The sequence below is a fragment of the Molossus molossus genome, unplaced genomic scaffold, assembly GCF_014108415.1.
Source record: "Molossus molossus isolate mMolMol1 unplaced genomic scaffold, mMolMol1.p scaffold_m16_p_15, whole genome shotgun sequence".
NCBI lineage: Eukaryota > Metazoa > Chordata > Mammalia > Chiroptera > Molossidae > Molossus > Molossus molossus.
The window spans coordinates 30955370-30975368 of NW_023425350.1; the positions used below are offsets into that span (position 1 = coordinate 30955370).

The 19999-nt window shown below is 40.6% G+C and overlaps 1 protein-coding gene across 2 annotated transcripts in view; it reads right to left on the reverse strand.

Moving 5' to 3' along the window:
• Window positions 1-549: 549 nt before the first annotated feature.
• The window catches only part of SRBD1 (S1 RNA binding domain 1), a 195398-nt gene continuing 175948 nt past the window's right edge, over window positions 550-19999 (reverse strand). The window contains exons 20-21 of one of the 2 annotated variants that reach the window (XM_036262838.1): window positions 5366-5550; window positions 550-1193 (exon numbers count right to left, since the gene is read on the reverse strand). In XM_036262838.1, the coding sequence (XP_036118731.1) occupies window positions 904-1193; window positions 5366-5550 (475 nt within the window). In that variant the 3' untranslated portion in view covers window positions 550-903. The remainder of the gene's footprint in view (window positions 1194-5365; window positions 5551-19999) is intronic. The other variant, XM_036262839.1, reaches the window with a different exon arrangement.

Genomic DNA, 19999 nt, shown 5'->3' on the forward strand with positions numbered 1-19999 from the left:
CTGACATCATTTTTACCCCGGGTGGGCATGCTTATATTTCCCATCACCACTGAATAACAATAAAGTTACTTGCTTTATCTACTTGTTTCTCTTGCCCTTTCCCACATGATCTATATTCAATCTTCCGGAAGGCCATTTCTGTTCCAACCTGGTTTAATTCTCATGCTTGAGAGAATGTTCCCTTCTGTGCTAAGTGAAGTCAAACAGAAAGTCCTCCTTCAAATTTCCAGAGGCTTCCCTCTTCCCCAAAGCAGCTTACATGAAATTTACAGAAGTGTGAGCCACCCCTCCTGCCATCAAATGACGCCCAGGTCGCCCACGGAAACAGCACTGCAGACACCAGATCACTGGCCACAAACTTTATTGAAGTCAGCAATACACATATCCTTCTGAGAAATGTTTTCAGCCATCCACCTGATGGTCACAGACACATCAGAATCGTTTTTATTGATATATTTTTGGTGTGTTTGGCAAGAAAAAAATCACGAATCAATCCAAAAGGCCTGATTTTTAAAAATCTATAAAACAGGAGAGTTAAAACTGCACAATTCAAATAAAAAAGACAATTCCATACAAGTCCAGCAAGGCAAGTTGGCAGTAGAAGTGAAATAATCTCTTATACAAAATGCAAAAGGAGTTAAATGTGAATTACAAAAAATAAAATTTGGTCAGAAAATCATTACTACATAAAGCCACATAAGGATGCCTACTAGTTGTTTTCCTTAAGAGGAAAAGAAATCAAACTATTGGTTTTTTATTTATTCAGAAAAAAATAAAAAGGAAAATACTTCTGATAATAAGTGAATTCTTTCTCACCGGCTATCTAGACGTCACGAACACCTGCCTTATTCTAGCCATTCTGCAGAGGGGAGGAAAGAAAGTGGCCGGCTGTCAGCGGGCCACTCACAGCACCCGAATGAGGTCCAGAGTAATCCTAGATCGGGGGACGTCAATGTTGAGCACCTGGACTTCCACCCTTTCTCCAGGGCCCAGTCCAAGACTCCTTCTCCTCTTCGTTTTAGAAAGTTTTGCTTCCGTTACATTTCGTATGGGAATCAGCCCTACTTTCCCCACTCCGATATCCACAAAAACTCCAAACAAAGTGGCATTCTCAACTTTGCCTGTAAGAATGGTCCCAACCTGCAGATCTTGCAAGCAGACTATGCTTCTCTTGAAATCAGGTTGATCAAAATCTGCAAGGAAACAGGAACAGAGACATTCAGTGTAAACAAGAAGGTACCGTAATCCTAGACACAACACAGATGAGCAAGTGTTTACTACATCTCACTCGTATACCCAGACCCGTACTAAGCATTCAGGGGGACGCGGAAGGAGTTGCAGACACAGGCCTGTCTTGGGAGAAAATGGATCTTAGTGGAGGAATAACATTCACACAGTAGAAACAATTCAAGAAGATTTACTCAAACACTTTCTTCTCCTCAAACACTGTCTTGCTGCTTGTGAACATCAGGACTACACTTAAGAACTGACCCTTACTTTCCTCTTTATGAGGAGGTGATTAGAAATACTTTTGCCCCGTGAATACACAAGGCTAAACCACAAACACTGGGAAAGTGAGACCCTACGAGACAGGAGGTTGGGAGATTTTAACCGGTGCCTGAATCCTTAACCTTTTAAAGGTGGTAGAAAGCACAGTACACCCTCGATTTTGTGGAGCTCAATTTAACAGACTTCGGATTTAATGGACAAAATTTCCAGTCTGTATCTCATATGTGAAAATTAACACCCTGTTAATTTTAAAATGGTTTAAACCAAGATTAGCATATAATTAAATTAAGAGGTTATTTTTTTGTTATTGATTCACTGTTAACAACTTTTAGTGAATAGGCCATATGTTGGGGGAAAAACACTGTAATTTCACTGACATAGACATTACCCATCTACAACTATAGTCTGCATATTTAAATCTAAGAGTCACAAGAGCACACTGCATCGTTCGCGGTAACTGGTTCTGCTGTTGAGTGGTGTGACTTTCTGCAGCAATTTGAATGTGTGCTGATGTTCCCACAGGTGCTGAGCCACGCCCCAGCCATGTGCATTTGTTTACAGGCAGTGACTGGTGAATGCACACATTTACTAGACCTATTCAGTATAAATTTTTTTTTTTAATCCTCACCTGAGGATATTTTTCTATTTATCTTCAGATACAGTGGGAGGGAGAGAGAGGGAGAGAAAGGGAGTGAGAGAGAAACATCCATGTGAGAGTGACACATCTACTGGCTGCCTCCTGTGTGACCTGGATCAGGGCCGGGGACGAACTGCAATCAAGGTACGTGCCCTTGACTGGAATTGAACCTGCGACTCTTTGGTCCATGGGCCAATGCTCTCCCACTGAGCCAAACCGGCCAGGGCTATTCAGTATAAATTTAAAACTACTGTAATACATATGAAAACTTTTCTGTGAAATTGAAGTTTTCATTAATTACACAAACATGTCTACATAAATAAAAACAGGTAAACTAACTAATTTGTCGATTTTTTAACACAGGCATTCAGAAAACCTACTTTATTATGTAACGGACTTTTGGCTTTAACGGACAACCCCTGACCCAAATTAGTCTGTTATAGTGAGGTTTTGCTGTAATTACTGTATATCAACATTTGGTCAAATGTGGAGGAAATTCAAATGTTCTCCTGTTTCACTTCCCTCCACAAATCTGGACCTCAGGAATCCATTTCTACCCATTCTGAATATATTTACCCAATGAGAATTTATGGATTCTTAATGACCTCTGGCTCGGAAACCCAGGTCAGCTAGTACCTAATCTCAATTCATCAAACATGTATTAACTCTTGTTACCCTCCCGGCCAGGCACTGCTGGGTTCCAGGGACAGAGGTGAAGACCGTGGACCTCTCTGCCCAGGTCCCTCCCAGCACTTTCTTGCTCACCCCATGTGCATTTCCCCGTTCACTAACACTGTCCCCAAACGGTGGGCATACAGCATGCCCAGGAATCATTATGGCTCCAGTTAAAACAAAACAACAGCAAAGGTTCTGTGAGGGAGGAGGTTAGAACTAACAGTGTAAATGGGGCTTTTGGATTATCTCTGGATTCCATTTATCCACGCTCTTCTTGGCCCCCTTTCCTGGGATTACTGAATGTTGATTCTAGTAACAAAGAACACATTCTGTGCTTGGATCTCCTTTTCCTAAGACCTCATTTTCCCTCCACCCATTCCATTTCCTTTTCCTCCACAGCTGTTGGCTTTATCCTGATTACTTGTTGAAGCTATCCTTTACATTTGTATTAACAACTGGTCACCTCTCTGTTCCCTTCCCCAGCCCAACCACACTGAAATCAAGATTTTTTACAAATTCACCTTTTTCCTGTAAAACAAAACAAAAGCCCTCTTTAAACCTCAAATCTCATTTTCCCCATAAAATAGGAATATGCTAACACTGGAGCTGATTCTGTAGAATTTCACCTGACGCCGAAGCAGAAACCTACTGAAATGTAATATTACACTGGTCAACGACTGAGTCAAAGTGAAACTAAGTCATTGATCAGGGTCAGAGGCACGATGGTCTCGGAGGCCCCATAGGCATGGTTTTTATGCTTGAAAACTACCCACCCCCCTTTCTTGTAGAGGTGCAGCTGGCAGATTCCCAGGGGATCCTGATCAGCTGCTTAGTCTAGTTTCCATGAAAAAACCCTCAGGAACTACCTGCCATTTCCTGAAGACAGCCTGGGCCACTGGGAAATGAGAAAATACACCATGTACCAGGTACTTTGATCGACAAGGTACCTATTCAGTCCCATCACCAGGCTGCTTATGATGAACCCAATTATGGAAACTAACTAGCAACCAGAGTGTTAACAAAATAGAACTCTCACTGAGAAAACAGAAGACAGGATGAGTATCTGAGAAAAATGAGGCATAAAGAAGGGAAATACTGCTGAGAAAATGAAGAAAAGAGATATAACATAAATACTGTAGTGCAGAAACACCCAAAATACTTTCTGCCTCTTCAAAAATATGACTGTCTGCCTTCCCTGTGGGGGATGGGGATGTTTCAAGAATTAAAATGAAAAGGTCTCAAACATCTTGGAAACTGTGACTTACACTAGGGCATAGGTCAGCTGCAAAGTGTGTTTAAAGAGCCTTATTTGAAATTTCACTTGTCACAATGGTAAAAACTGCAGCAACTGACCAGCTCAGTCCAGAGCCCACGTACACCTGGTTCTGGCTCAACGAGGGGCATCACCAGGGCAGAACCTCTACTTAGCTGTTGGCCATTTAACTGAGCCATATAATGTGGGAGTTGATCTTTGCCCTGAGTCTACAGTGTAACTGTAATAACAGACCAGTCAATACCAAGACCGAAAAACAAAGATGGACAGTGAAGCCCAGTGCGGGTGATTCCTGCAGCCAGAGCCCTCCGCCGACCTTCTAGCGCAATGTTCTAGACACGCCACCCTCCAGTCCCCGTGTGAGAACCACTGCTCTACTTACTATTCCTGCAAAACAACACTTTAGGTGGACCACCCAAAGACTTCTACATTTTTGGCACAGGTCTTAGGGTATGTTTTATTTTACTTTTCTCCAACTTTTAAAAAAAACATGTAATTTCAAACTTACTGAAAAGTTGAGGTAAAAGTACAATGAGTTTGCTGGCTGGGTGTGATTTTAAATTCCCTTAACCCTTTTCAAAGAATCATGTCCAATCACCTCAATACAGCTTAACCCGGAATGAAAAGAGCCAACCCCTAAACATGGTATCATACAACTGGTTATGAGACAAGTGCAGACTCATTCAAATCTCAGGGCTTCCTCTTCAGATCTGCTTGGGAAATTGACACCTCAATTCTTTCTCCTGGGGTCGATGCTCTCAACATCGACGGCGGTCATACTCCCCTCTCCATCTATCTACCCAGGCTGAAAGCAGAGGGCACTTTTAATTAGAAGAAAAAATCAACAGAGATAGCATCTTATTTGTTCGATGCATTCGCTGACACAGAATCCAGGAATTGGAAGGCTGAAACTTAGAAAGAAGATTCACTTTCTAGTTTGTGGACTGAAAACCTGACCTTGGACTTCTGGTTCCTATGAGAGAAGACAGTTTACAAAAGGATGATGGAAGATGCGTGCCTCCATGCATACAGCAGCACACGCATGATGCATGTAGAAAGCAGGCAGGAGACGAGGGATCTGGAGACCGGGCTTCTAGCTTTGGCTTTGGCTACTAACTGCAGTGACTGTGAAGGAAGGTCACCATGCTTTAGTTTTCCCGTGTGTAGAATGGGGAAATGATGTTTTGCCTATGGCACAGGATTGAGGGCCACGGGAGGTAAGGTGAGTAGGCAAATGAAAGGTGCTAGATTATTCAAGTTCAACTGTTTACCTGTTCGAAAGTCAAAGCTTTCAGGCTGGCTGAGACCATCTATGATGACCTGTAAGGTGTGTACTGTTGTTTGTAACCTTTCTGCAATTTTCTCTATTCCTTCCTTTTCAAGGAAAGACTTTATTTTTTGTTGCATTTCAGGCTTCCCAATTTCACACAGTGTTCCTCCAATGAATGATAAAAACCTGCAGGGAAGGAAAAGACCAACACATTAATAATATTAGTTATTTTCCAATTTCCTTATGCAGATCACCCTAAAATTCAGTAATCTCAAATCCATATATTAATCTGTCAGTCTTTATTGAAAATCTACGATGTGTCCCATGATGTAACACATGACCTGTCTTGAAAAAAAAGGGGAAGGGATGGAGATTTAGGTTCTTGTGCTATTTTCCAATGAAGCACCTGCTCAGATCAGCATCGGGAACATTTACAGTGTAATGTCCATCAGAGCTTAGTGTCATATGTATTTCCTACATAAGGATACCTATATTTACCCCATGTTTCCTAACATTTCAGCTAGGAAAACTTATTTGAGTTTGTTATTTTATATCAACACTGAATCGATGATATAAAAACCCAGCACAATACCCAACAAGTACCGGCAGCTTTTGACAAATGAATTACTCTATTCATGTACCAGAGCATTGCTTTTCACTTGGACACCCAACAGTGTGGCTGGTGCAAGCATACGACCAGCTTGATAATTCCCAAGTTCCTCCAACAGTCAAGCCTCACTCACATCGACTAACTGAAATCAAGTACATTAAGTATATTCAGCATCAACAGAAAAGATGGAAGCAAGTAAGACTGCAATTATATAATCTTAAGATGAACAGTATCTTTATAAACTTTATACATTATATAGCTGCAATATTTACAAAATAAAAGTATCTGTCTTTCTCAATTTCCCTTTGATATGGTTACCATTTCCCTTGCTTGGACAGCTACTTCTCAGTTACTTTGATCTTGGAGTTCAGTAATAAGTTAATTAAGAAAAAAAACAATTACAAAGCTAAGATGAATTTCCCTTTGATTTCACCTGAATATTGGGCTGTAACTCACTTTCTTAATATTCCTGGGCTGGGTATTTGTCTACATCAGCAATTTTCAACCTTTTACATCTCATGGCACACATAAACTAATTACTAAAATTCTGCGGTACACCAAAAATACATTATATTTTTTGCCGACCTGACAAAAAAAAGTAGGTATAAATTTCATTCATTCACATCAGACAGCTATTATTATGTTAGCTGTTGTCATTTTGTTTTTTATGGTTTTTTTTTTTGTTAATCCTCACCCAAGGATATTTTTCCATTAATTTCTAGCCAGAGTGGAAGGGGGGGGGGGTGAGAGAGAGAGAGAGAGAGAAACATTGACGTGAGAGACACACTGACTAGTTGCCTCCCACATGACCCCGACGAGGGCCGGGATAGAACCTGCAACCCAGGTATGTGCCCTTGACTGGGAATCGAACCCGAGGCCCTTCTGTCCTCAGGCTGATGCTCTAACCTCTGAGCCAAACTGGTCAGGGGGCTGTTGTCATTTTTAATTTGACAATCTAAAGGAAAAAAGGTCAGTGCCACTGACTAAATAGTCAGGTATTGCCTGTCTTAAAAATTCTTGTGGCACACCAGTTGAAAATTACTGTTCTACATCATTGAGCTTCATTTCCTATGATTAATGGCACTTTGAAAATGTCAACACAGTAATCAGACAGTGACCCTAATGCCCTCAAAGCTCCTCCTCTGAGGATCTCTGGAATACAAGAAGGGAAAAGGGAAGGTTGGATGCTTGTTTAGGATCAGACTGGGATCCATCCCATTTTGCAGGTTGCTGCAAAAGGAATGCTTGTGATTCCCAGTCTTTCTTCGCATTGTTGTGTTGAACCAGAAAAGGCCTCCTCAGTGATAGTCTGGTACTGAGAATCTGATGTTGGGCAGAGTAAGTTCTCTCGTCTCTCATTTAGTTAGTGTGTCTCTTTGGGTTAAATGTGTAACCCTCCTACATTTGCATAGCCATCTTTATTGTTTGTTTCTTTATCGATTTTAGAGAGAGAGAGGAAGAGAGAAGAAGAGAGAGATGGAAACATCCATGAGAGAGAACATTGATGGGCTGTCTCCTGCACGCCCCCTACTGGGGATCAGGCCCACAACCTGGGCATGTGCCCTGACCAGGAATCGAACCAGCAGCCTCTTGGTACATAGGTCGACGCCCAACCACTCAGCCACACTGGCCGGGCTCCATAGCCATATTTTTTTATTGAAAACAGATTATCCAAAATCTAGTTAATTCCCTTGATGATATATTTTGGTTAATGGTCTAGTGAAAGACAAAGGAGTCGGTGCCTGGTCTCTTTTTTCAAAAATGATCTTCCATCCAAACTGGTGGCTAGTGAGATACCCACTATCCGTCTGCGTGTTCATGGCGTCCCCAGCTCACCAGAGAGGCCGCCAGTATCTGCTAGTGCTGATGGATGGGCAGTAGCACATAGGGCCCTGGTGACAGGGAACAGCTGCTGGAGCTTTGACTGATGGGGCAGATGATACATGACAACCTCTGCCCACAGCCAACTTCCTTGCTCAACTTTCTAAATAATACATGTCCTGCTGAGCAGGCTTCCCTGGTATTTACCAGAACATCTTTCAAATCCCCAAGACTTTGGCCTACAGTCAACTGTTAAAGTGCCAAAAAAGTGTATTCATGAGCTGTAAATCTATAACCTTGAGTAGCATTTTATAATTAGTAAAAGTAACTAAATGGCAGAAACTTCCCCAAACACTGTACACGTGTTGGTCTCAATAACAAAAACACTGGCTCAGAAGGCTTAAGGTTGTGTGTGTGTGTAACTAACTGCTACCAAAGTCACTTCCGTATAAAGAATTCCATTTATAGTGGTTGCAGATGTAGAAAAGAAGATTGGTCTGTTTAACCTGAATGCATATTTCATATATTATTTTCATTCTCACACACATAAGCCTGAGGGCACTGGTAATTGAAATCAATAAAAAAAAACGACCAAATTGTGCTCCTGGCTAATGCTTCATATTGATCAAACCTATTTTTAAATGACTATGGAACAAAGTAAAATGCTTTTTAATTGTGAAAACCTTATTAAAGTTACAACAAGGCTGCAGACACAGGAAAAGAGCAAACACAAGGGGAGAGTGACTATAAAGCGAACCAGGAATAGCATTCTGATTGACCTCTAACTGGATTTCAAATACATCTGACTAATAGGACACAATGTTTTGTGTTCAGGAGCCATTCAAACATGTGTTCTTTAAATATTCTAAAAAATTTTATTCTACATATTCTGAATTTTCACCCTACAACTGATTGTGATAAGCAACATTCAATACAAAGTTTCATTTAGAATTAAGCATGTAATTCTCAATACAAAGTACTTTCTGGCTCAAAAGTACACTGTATTTGTCCTGGCCAGTTTGGCTCAGCAGTTAGAGCATCGGTCCTCGGACCAGAGAGTCCCGGGTTTGGTTCCTGCTAAGGGCACGTACCTCGGTTGCAGTTCGTGCCCGTGTGGGTGGCAACCACTTCATGTGTCTCTCTCACGTCGATGTTTTTCTCTCTCTCTTCATCCCTCTCTCCCTCTCTCTCTGTCTGAAGATAAATGCAAAGGTGTCCTCAGGTGAAGATTAAAAAATAAAAATACACTGTGCTTTATGATGCTTGGATACAGAATGTAAGTGGACACATACTGATAAGCATTATGCTAGTGCTTGATAGGTGTTCTCATTTAATCCTGACAACAATCCTAAAAGACAGGTATCACTTCATACCGAAAAGGAAACCTGAGGTTCAGGGAGGTTAAATAATTTGCCCAAGGACACATGGCTATTTTCACTAACTGGAGCAGTGGTTCTCAACCTTCCTAATGCCGTGACCCTTTAATACAGTTCCTCATGTCGTGGTGACCCCCAACCATAAAATTATTTTTGTTCCTACTTCATAACTGCAATTTTGCTACTGTTATGTCTTAGGCGACCCCTGAGAACTGCTGAACTGGAGTTTCATGCCATATCCATCAGTGTGTGTCTGCTGATAACTACAGTTATGTCAAAGATTAAATTGCAATATTTGGTTAAGATATAAAACAAATACGTTTGGTAACATTTCACCAACACAATTTAATGGCAGATTACTTTTAAACATTAGATAATTAACACTGATAAATCCCACAAAGAAATTATTATATAAATGTATTTATGTGGATAATTCTCTCAAAAGTCAGTGAGTTATTAGAGTCACAGTCTCATTTTCTCTACTGTCTCTGGAAGACTTTTCCAGTTTGCTACGGACTGCTGTCTGAGCTGCTGTTTTTATTTAATATGTAATTTTACCCATCTTATTTAAAGTAAGACAGTAGCATAAATGCAACAAATAAGCACATCATGTTCTTTTAGTGTACATCTGCTCAAAGTTAAAGTACAGACTTTGCTACAGAGATCATGGTTGTTTTTCAAACAGAATGCGATAGAACCTAAAATTGCTGACATTTTCAACAGAAACTTGTTACAAATGCCCCCCCAAAACAGAAGTGTTTGTAAGATTTTTCCTGAAGAATAAGAAATTTCCCAAATTCATAATAGTTCAGATAAAGCCATTCAGTTTTATATAATCATTTCCAGCATGGAGAAAAAAATTTAGGAGGCCAGGACTTGGTTCATTACATTAAAGCAACGTGATACCCCACAGAGCACAGAAGAACCATGGTGATGCAACACCATCACTTTATTTTTTTATACTTACCCAAGGACATTTTTTTTGCATTTATCTTCAGACAGAATGGGAGGGAGAGAGGGGGGAAGAGAGAGAGAGAGAGACATTGATGTGAGAGAGATATATCAACTGGCTGCCACCCACACGACCCCAACCAGGGTCGGGGACAAACTGCAACCAAGGTACAAACCCTTAGTGGGAACCGAACCCAGGTCTCTCTGGACTGTGGGGGCCAACGCTCTAACCGCTGAGCCAAACTGGCTAGGACACAACACCATCACTTTAAAAACTACTATTAGCCCATATGTATGGGCCAAACACACAGGATTTATAACTCCACAAAGAACCATGCTGCAAGGGCAAAGATCTTCTACCTATCCATCTACAATTTTCTGTACTTCTTTATTTTTATCCATTAGTTTCACTCAGCTTTAAGGTAATTACGTCAATAAACAAAACATTACATTGCAAGAGCCGTCAGTTAAAAAAAAATAGGTACAGATAAAGCAGGTCATAATATCAAATATGGGTAGTCATTCAATGATATAAAAAAGAGAGCTTATTCTAGGAAAAAATTTGCCATTCTTACCTGTGATTGCAGATTAAGCAGTGGGATGCAAATGAAAATTCAATGAACAGTTTGTTATATTAAAAACCACAGGCACAATATACTTTAAAATCTGCTGCACTTAATATTAAAGACTGACGATAAATTCTAACGTGCTACTTCTTTTACACCATCCACAGGCAGCGGAATTTACACAAGTGAGCAGGTAGCAGTGCACATTTAATTAAAGAGCAAGCTGGTTTGGCCGACCTTTCACCAGTCAAATAGAAGGGGCAGCAATGTGAATTGCACTGTAACCATCATCAATGGACTCTTTCCAAACTTCTAACCTCTTTGTTAAACTGAGACCCTGAACTGGGCCACAATCCTTAAAAATCTTTGCTGGTGTAAAATCCACGAGTAATGGTAAATTCAAATAGAGTGCATTTATGGAGAGGCCCCCCGAACCACCTACTGTGCTGTAGAAGCTGGTAGGTAAGTGAGGATAATATTAAATGGCTTTTCTTAGCACATAAGCAACCACAGAAAGTTACAACAAGTCATTTTTCTCAAGAACTGACAGCTGAGTGGCTTTTGAAAACTTACTGAAGATAAACTTTCAAAAAGTGTAATCCCTTCAGCTCGGCTGGTGTGGCTCAGCAGTTGAGCAACAAACCATGCACCAGGAGGTCACCGGTTTGATTCCCGGTGAGGGCACATACCCAGGTTGTGGGCCAAATCCCCAGTGGGGGGCATGCAGGAGGCGGCCAATCGATGTTCTCTCTCATCGATGTTTCTGTCTCTCTTTCCCTATCCCTTCTTCTCTCTCTAAAATCAACAAAAAAAATTTTTTTAAGTGTAATCCCTTCAAACAGGAGGGTATTCTAAAAGCCCTTACAGCCCTGGCCAGTTTGGCTCAGCGGTTAGAGCATCGGCCCCCACGGTCCAGAGAGACCCGGGTTCGGTTCCCGCTAAGGGCATGTACCTCGGTTGCAGTTTGTCCCCGGCCCTGGTTGGTCGTGTGGGTGGCAGCCACTTGATGTGTCCCTTTCATGTCAATGTTTCTCTCGCTCTCTCTCTTCCTCTCTCTCCCTGCCACTCTATCTGAACAAAAAACGAAAAAGAATCCTCAGGTGAGGATTAAAATTACAGATTAAAATTACAGATTCTTCTCTGAGAGTATAGTTTAAAATGGAATGCAGCTATGTGGGCGGCAGTGGGCATTTTTAGTGTCACTGGCTTGGCACCATTTGAAGACTTTGGGGGCACCTCCTGCATGTAAGAATACAGGAAAAAAACACACAAAAACATGAGAAACTGAAAAGGATAAACTACTGCAGATTAACAAATGCAGTCTGTCTTCCAAAACACTCAGTTTATAAGTATCAGACTGTTACCTGTTTCTAACTTTGGAAGAACTTACTAAATGTTTCCTTGGTTTTGAAAGGTCTGTTATATGTGCATAGAGACTGGACACGTGATACAGTTACATTAGTTGTATGCAGGAGAACATATCCTTAGAAAGCTATTTTATTTTAGCAATTTAGAACGGGGAATTATGTCAATTAAAAGATTTAGGATGATCTCTTTAGAAATAGTTGAAGACACCGCTCATATAGTTACATCAAAGAAAATATCTAAGACTGATGAAATAATAACCAATGTCATGAAGAATAAAAGCACTCATTTTTATGTAGCTTTTCCTATTTCAACTTGCTAGGTATGATAACGGTGTGATTAGAATACAGTAAACCCTCGATTTTGCAGACCTCGATTTAATGGACTTCAAATTTAATGGACAAAATTTCTGGTCCAAATGTCACATGTGAAAATTAACACCCTGTTAATTTTAAAATACTTATAACCAAGATTTGCTTATAATTAAATTACCATTGTTTGTTATTAATTCACTGTAATTTTAAACAAATTTCAGTGAATAGGCCATATGTTGGAAAAAACATTATAGGAATTTCATGGACATAAATAAATATTATATATCCACAACTATAGTCTACATATTTAACTCCAAGAGTCACCGCTGGCTCAGCAAAAGATTAGCACATGATTAGCTAATCACACCATTCGGTAGCAGGGTAACACCTGCTGGCTGAGGTTCCACGTGTGCTAAGCTGAGTGCATTTGTTGACTCGCGGTCACTGGTGAATGCACGCATTTACTAGACCTATTCAGTATAAATTTAAAATTACAGTAATATATACAGAAAACGTTTCTGTGAAATTAAAGTTTTCACACATACTTAATTTTAATTACACAAACATGTCTACATAAGCAAAAATGGGTAAACTAATTTGTCAATTTTTTAACAGTTTTCCGAAAAGCTACTTCATTATATAACGAACTTTCAGCTTTAACGAACACCCCTCACCCGAATTAGTCCATTATATCAAGGGTTTACTGTATAATTAAAATTATCATTAAAAAAATCAAATGTATATACATATATATCCAAATGAGTATGAGTATAAAAATGAGAAGACATCCTGTATTGAAATGCTGTGACTGCTCTAAGGATGTCTAAAATCCTGTTTTAGAAATTGTTGTAAAATAAATTTACATGGAAAATCAGTTTTTTCATATTTTAAAACATCCCCCCCCAAAAAAAGAAACAAAAATACCCCAACCATCCAATATTACTCAGCTTGATCATCCTCTTGACTCATTGAGTCTGGCTGTTTTAAACACACACAACACACATCCTTGAATGATAAAGATTTGCTAAAATCAAGGCTCTTCAAAGGAACGTGACAAAATGCTGAAGCCATTGAGAATAATTTAGAGAAGCAATCCAGCTTTCCTACTTACGTATTTATTTACTTTGAAGAAGACTGTGAACGTTATAACAGAGCCTTTGCCCGGAATGAGCGTACAGTCTAACTGTACACAATGACAGCAGACTGGAATAAATCATCTCTCACTTACATCTGCTCTTTTAGAGGTAGGACTGATTGTACATGGCGGTAAACAGGTATTTGGAAAGTGCTCATAAAGATGATTCCCTTTCATTCTCTCAAAACTGTATTATGGCTGTAGAACTGCAGATAAGGGAATGGAAACTCCAATGAAGTGATCTGTCCAGTTACTCAACTGAGACCACAAAGTCGCAGCTAGGGTGAAGTTGTCACAGATCACATCTTCATTAGCACTCCTTATCCCTTTACTCTGGGGGATTTTCAATGCAGACAAAAGCTTTAGATCCCAAATAAAAAGTTGGCACCCAGGCCCACTGCCTGGGAGCAATTTATTATTTTTAAAACCAAATTCAAAAGGAAAAGATTTGGCTCTGTTTGCGTTACTGAGTAAGAGTTGGACAAAATTAAGTTAGTGGTTTCAAAGGCTGCAGATTCTTCTAACAGTTCAAAAACACTGTTTAGAATTTATATAATTTAATTTACTGGATATAAAGCCATAACGTGTATTAGTGCTTGTGAATATTTGAAAGAAAAGGGCAAATTAAAAGGTACTACTCAAAACATATAGGCCAGTGATGGCGGAGCTAAAATTAAACAGCTCCGACTCTACTAGGGGATAAAGCCCATGTATTAGGGTAAAGGATTTTCTTCCTCAGGAAGCAGCCCTTTTACTATGGATTCTATCCTGTCAAGGAATCCTTCTTTCACAAAGTTGGAAAGTGCTTAACATTTGCCATTTCCATAAATCCCCTGGTTGTTCTCTGAATGGGCAGAGCCATTTTTATTCCATTTAAAGTGAGGTCGAAGTAATTTGCTTATGGTCACAAAGAGAGTAAGAAGACAGGCTAAGATTAAAATCCATAGCCAGACTGGGGACAGGCAGGAAGCAGGGAGGAGGGTGAAATTGGGAGACCAAATCAATGTCCTACTGAGTTTCAGCTCCTGAGCTAAGCCTGGAGGAGAGGAGAGGAGGGGAGGGGACGGGTGGGGAGGGGAGGGGAGGGGAGGGGAAGAAGGCAGACACCTCCAGGACAGAAGAGACTAAGGCAAGCACAGCACTATGGATGGTCTGCAGCTCCCTCCCTCTCTGCTGGGCACTGACAGGCTGGTCCAGACATGGAGGAAAGACACCAGTATTCTCTCCAGGTCCAAGGCCCAGTGCTAATGTTCATTAACAATGTTAAATGACCCAAATTATAGCCAGAACTCATGGCAAACCTCCCCTCCCCCATCCCCAGGAGACCACCAGTCATAAGCCACCCCACCCTCCTTTTCTTTTATGGCTCAGCTTGACTGCCCCTTCTCAATCACAACGAGAATAAGAACAATAATAATTATAGCAACCGCAACAAGCTTACTGTCCCAGGTGTTAACAATTCTATTGATATTAACTCATGTACTCCCATGAGATATGTACTATTATTATCCTTATTTAACAGACAAGGAAACTGAGGTACAGGGAGGTTAAATAACTTTCCCAAATCAAATAGGCATGATTTGAATCCAGGCAGGCTGGCACTATACTGACTCAGGATTCTTAAACTTCCCAGTGCCCTCTATCAGCCTTGCCCGAAACTTCGTGTGGGGTGTGTGTTGGAATGGTGTGACATTTGATATAACAATCAGTTCCTAAAAACCCTGCAGCCTGATAATCTGATTCTCAAGTGGGTAGATTCTTTCATCATTTTTCTGTTTTGTGAAAGAACTTTGGAAAATATGATGAATGGCACTTCCTGGGAATTATAGTAATGTCTGAGTTTCAACTACTAACAACAATAAAAATCCCTTTCAGTAATTTGTCTATTTATCATCTGTAGATTATAGATTTGACCTCTCTTTTATGATGTTTCTTTATGAAAAGGCAATCTAGCCCTGGCTGGTTTGGCGCTGTGGTTGGAGCGTCAGCCCTTAGACCGAAGGGTCCCAGGTTCTATTCCCGATCTAGGGCACGCATATCTGGTTCGATTCCCCAGACCCAGTCAGGGTTGTGTGGGAGGCAGCCAATGGATGTGTCTCTCTCACATTGATGTCTCTCTCTCCTTTCCACTCTTTCAAAAAATCGAGAAAATATCCCCGGGTGAGGATTAACAACAACAACAAAAAGGCAATCTAATATTATAATCATAGCTCCACAGAAGTTAATGTAGATAACTATTGATACCCATTCTAAGACATCACTTATCAAAAGCCAGCAATGATTCTGCCTTAATTCTCATGTCTAAATGCTGCCAACTTTTGTGAGGCAAGTCCAGAAAAATTTAAGATCTTTCAAATTTGCAAATAATTTCTTAGGTCTGTTAACCTAATCTTCATTTATTTCACAGCATTTGTAGTCGGTTTCTTTTCAGGCAAGACTCCCACAAAGAAACATGTTTTTACCATTGCAGAAGTTAGTTGGCATGAAAATGCAGAATAAAGCTGCAGTGAATTTTCAATGCGAGGAGGAGGTGTGCCAGACATACTCAGTAGATTAAATGACTTACCCCTCAGAAAAATTACATGGTCATGGGCCTTCCGGGTCACAGTCGAAACTGTGAATATTAAATCTGTGAATGCCACTGCTCTACTGCGAATGTTTTGTTTTAAAATAAAAACAATCTAAACTTCTTGCATTATAGCTGCTTATTAGCTAGAAAATGTCTTTCCTTGCTGGGCAGAAAGCTAAGGTTGGAAAGAATGTGATTAAAACCTCTGAAAGCAATTCTAAGAGTTCAGTGACTAAATCCCTGAACAGGAATGGGAAAGAAACAGACTGAAATGTGCTCACTCCTCACCCGAGGACATTTTTCTATTTTTTGTTCAGATAGAGTGGGAGGGAGAGAGAGGAAGAGAGAGAAACATCGATGTGAAAGGGACACATCGAGTGGCTGCCACCCACACGACCAACCACGGGGACAAACTGCAACCGAGGTACGTGCCCTTAGCGGGAACCGAACCCGGGTCTCTCTGGACCGCAGGCCGATGCTCTAACCGCTGAGCCAAACCGGCCAGGGCATGCTCACTCCTTAAAGGCCTTCAAAATGGCCCACTAGTCCTATCTGGCTTGACTTCAAGCTGTGTGGCAGAGGGCAAGGGGAGACCTGTAAAGGGCCTCCCTCCCCTGTTGCCCCCAACTGCGCTGAGCCCAAGAGCACCAGTTGGGTCCTTCTATCTCATCACAGAACCCTGTTGGGTTAATTCTACTTTTGTTTTTTGGTGTGTGTGTGTTTTCCCCCTAGTCTTATTGAGATATAATTGACATATAATTTGAGTATAATTCCAAGGTGTACAACATATTGATTTAATACACTAAGGTGATTGCAAAATGATTACCATCATAGCGGTAGCAAACACTGCCATCAGGTCAACTTAATTACCATTTCTGTGCTGAGAACATTTAAGAGCTGCTCACTAACTTTCAAGAGTAGAACAGTATGATCAGCTATAGTCACCATGCTGTACATCAGATCCTCAGAATGTACTCATCTTACAACTCGAAGTCTGTACCCTCTGACCAACTTTTGGTCTTAAAAATCTGACACAAGTTTTTTTGTAAATTAAGAATAAACATTGCTTGGTTTTTGCACAGAAGATCCTTACCTCTCCAAGTAAATATTTTGTTGGGTTATGTGATTACTTCTGTCCCAGACCTGTATTTTAAATGAATAGTTGTTTACTCTCTGAAAACATACTTTCAACATTGATTGTACGGGTCAGTAACAGGTATATCATCAGTAATAAAGGGAGTACCATTAGAATGCAGACACTGACACAAATCATTCCTTGGTATATTTTTACCTAGTCTACGGGAAGGGATTGCATGGCACATTCCTGCTACACAGGATGCTAACCAATTCTAGAAACTAGTCTTTTAAAATTTCTCCCTAAAGGCTGAAATGGAAATAACAATTAAATACTAGCTAATGCTTCATCAAAATGAGTGCCGAGTGACAGTCTTGACATTAAATTTCCTGGCATTTTTCAAGTTGAATCAAGAACATAACAACTTTCAAGCTTAACTATCTGGAGTGAATCAAATTCTTAATGCAGCAGATTCTTTGGGAGCGCGCCAGGCCTCACTGTGACACGTACAAATCAGCATAATCTGCAGCACAAAGCACTACCTCCTGGCACCTTACTCAAGGAAAAGGGGAAACCGGATACTTGCCTTTGGCTCCCTTGATCAACCAGAATGGGAGGACAAAAACAGAAGAGGCATGGGGGAATAGCAACCCTAAATAGTGTCTGGGCTTCATTTGACTCATAATATAACAGTGATTTTACTCCTGGCCCATATTACCCAACACAATGAAACCACTCACTCATGGGGACACCGTGACAATTTCTGGATGATGACAGCAAACGGTAAGTGATCCTCTTTCACAGTCTGTCTCTGTTTTTTAGTCTGTAAAAACTAGGCAGGCTGGGCTCTAAACACAACACTCTGTGGAGGCATGCGTTTCGATGTGGGGAGGTCCCCAAATCCTTTCGATCCACGAGGGATTCCGGAGGAATTACTCACACAGCATGGACAGGCACCAGCGAAAGAATCATCTAGATGTTCTGTCCAGAGTTCAGCTTAGACAATTGCACTGACCTCAGCCAGTTTAGACTACAGAAAAATAGTTAAGCTGAAGTAAAGCTAGGCATTTCATTTTGCTCCTCAACAATTAAAATGGTCAATTCCTGAGTAGTTCCCTTTCCCCAGTGCTCCTCTATGTAGCCATCTTCCCACTTTCTATTTGTTGTTTATTCTTTCATTAAACAAATGTTGCCATCCCAGGCTGTGTTGGGTGCGGGGATAGACTGAACCAGATTCGTAAGGTCCCTGCTTTCTTGGAGCTTACAGCCTACAATTGTAACGAACGTTGAATTGAACTGCCACTAGCCTAGTAAGCCTGGTATGAACATTTCAGGGACAAGGACAACTGGAGAGGCTCACAGCGTTATCTTAACCACAGTAGGCTACTGTGGCATACTTCTTTTTGATCATCCAAGTCTACTATGAATAGGTGGGGTAAAGTGGAGTACTGTGGCCCACAGCAAAATAAGCTTTTTAATTACAAAAATTTAAATCTATCATTCTTTTTCTTGCTTTTATGTAAGATTAGTTGTCTTTTAAGATCTTTGGTCTCTAAGGTCAATTCAATGTTCCCCATATTTTCTTATATTCTTTACGGTTTCATTTTTACTCAATGAATTTTATTGTTGCAATTTTATCCATTATTTAGAATGTGCAAATCACTGTGGTAGGGCCTGAGGAATATAAAAATGAATAGAGCCCTGGCTGGTTTGGCTCAGCAGCAGAGCGTCAGCCCATGGACCAAAGAGTCTCAGGTTTGATTCTGGTCAGGTACATGTACCTCGGTTGTGGTTCGTCCCCGGCCCTGGGTGGGGTTGTGTGGGAGGCAACCAGTCAATGTGTCCCTCTCACATCGATGTTTCTCTCTCTCACCCTTTCTCTTCCTCTCTTTCCCTCCCACTCTATCTGAAGATAAACAGAAAAATATCCTCGGGTGAGGATTAAAAATAAATAAATAGAGGTGATTTATGTCCTCAAGGAACCCTCCAAAACAGGGAGGACAAAACTGAAAAAAATAACCATAATAGAAGGCAATAATTAATAATTAGTAAGTGCCTCTACAAAACACCAAGTTGTTCACAGGAGAAAGCAGTCATTTCCAGACAGGAATATCTCAAAGGTCAAGAGTGACTTCAAGGCTTTTGGAATAAAGAACAGAGAAAAGAGTTGTCATCATCTGAGACAAGGAAAGCCATAGTTGGAGCAAGATTATGGGGAAGACCTGGAGTTCAGTTTAAGGTATGTTAGGTTTGATATGTCAGTTGGATGCACTAATCCACAGTTTAGAAGAGTGGACTGGGCTGAGGATATAAATTTAAGAGTCATGTGCTTATGAAAGTCTTTAAAACCGTGAGACTAGAAGAGGTCATGAGGGGAGTGATCAAAGTTTAGTTCTTTAACTTATTTCATCTCCATTTCCCTCTATTACAATGAGTTTCCACTTCATCCTCCAGTGTCTCTAGCATTCATATTATTTTGCCATTCACACCCACAGTTACTGTCTTTCATGCCTCCCATCCAATCTGTCAGCAAACCGCATTGGCTCTACTTTTAAAATACACCCAGAATCTGACCACTTCTCATCAACTCTTCTGCTGCCATCTTAGTCTCAGTCATCATCATCTTTCACCTAATTACTGCCATTAGTCTAACTGGTCTCCCTGCTACTACTATTGCCCCTTATCACCTATTCTTAACACAGCAGACAACAGAATCCTTTTAATATGTGAATCACAGCACGTCACTCTTCAGCATAAAATCCTGCCATGGCTCCCGAATCACTCAGCATTAAGGTCAAGTCCCTATAACAACCCCCCAATGTCCTTTTGACCTATTTTCCTATTTTTCACTTC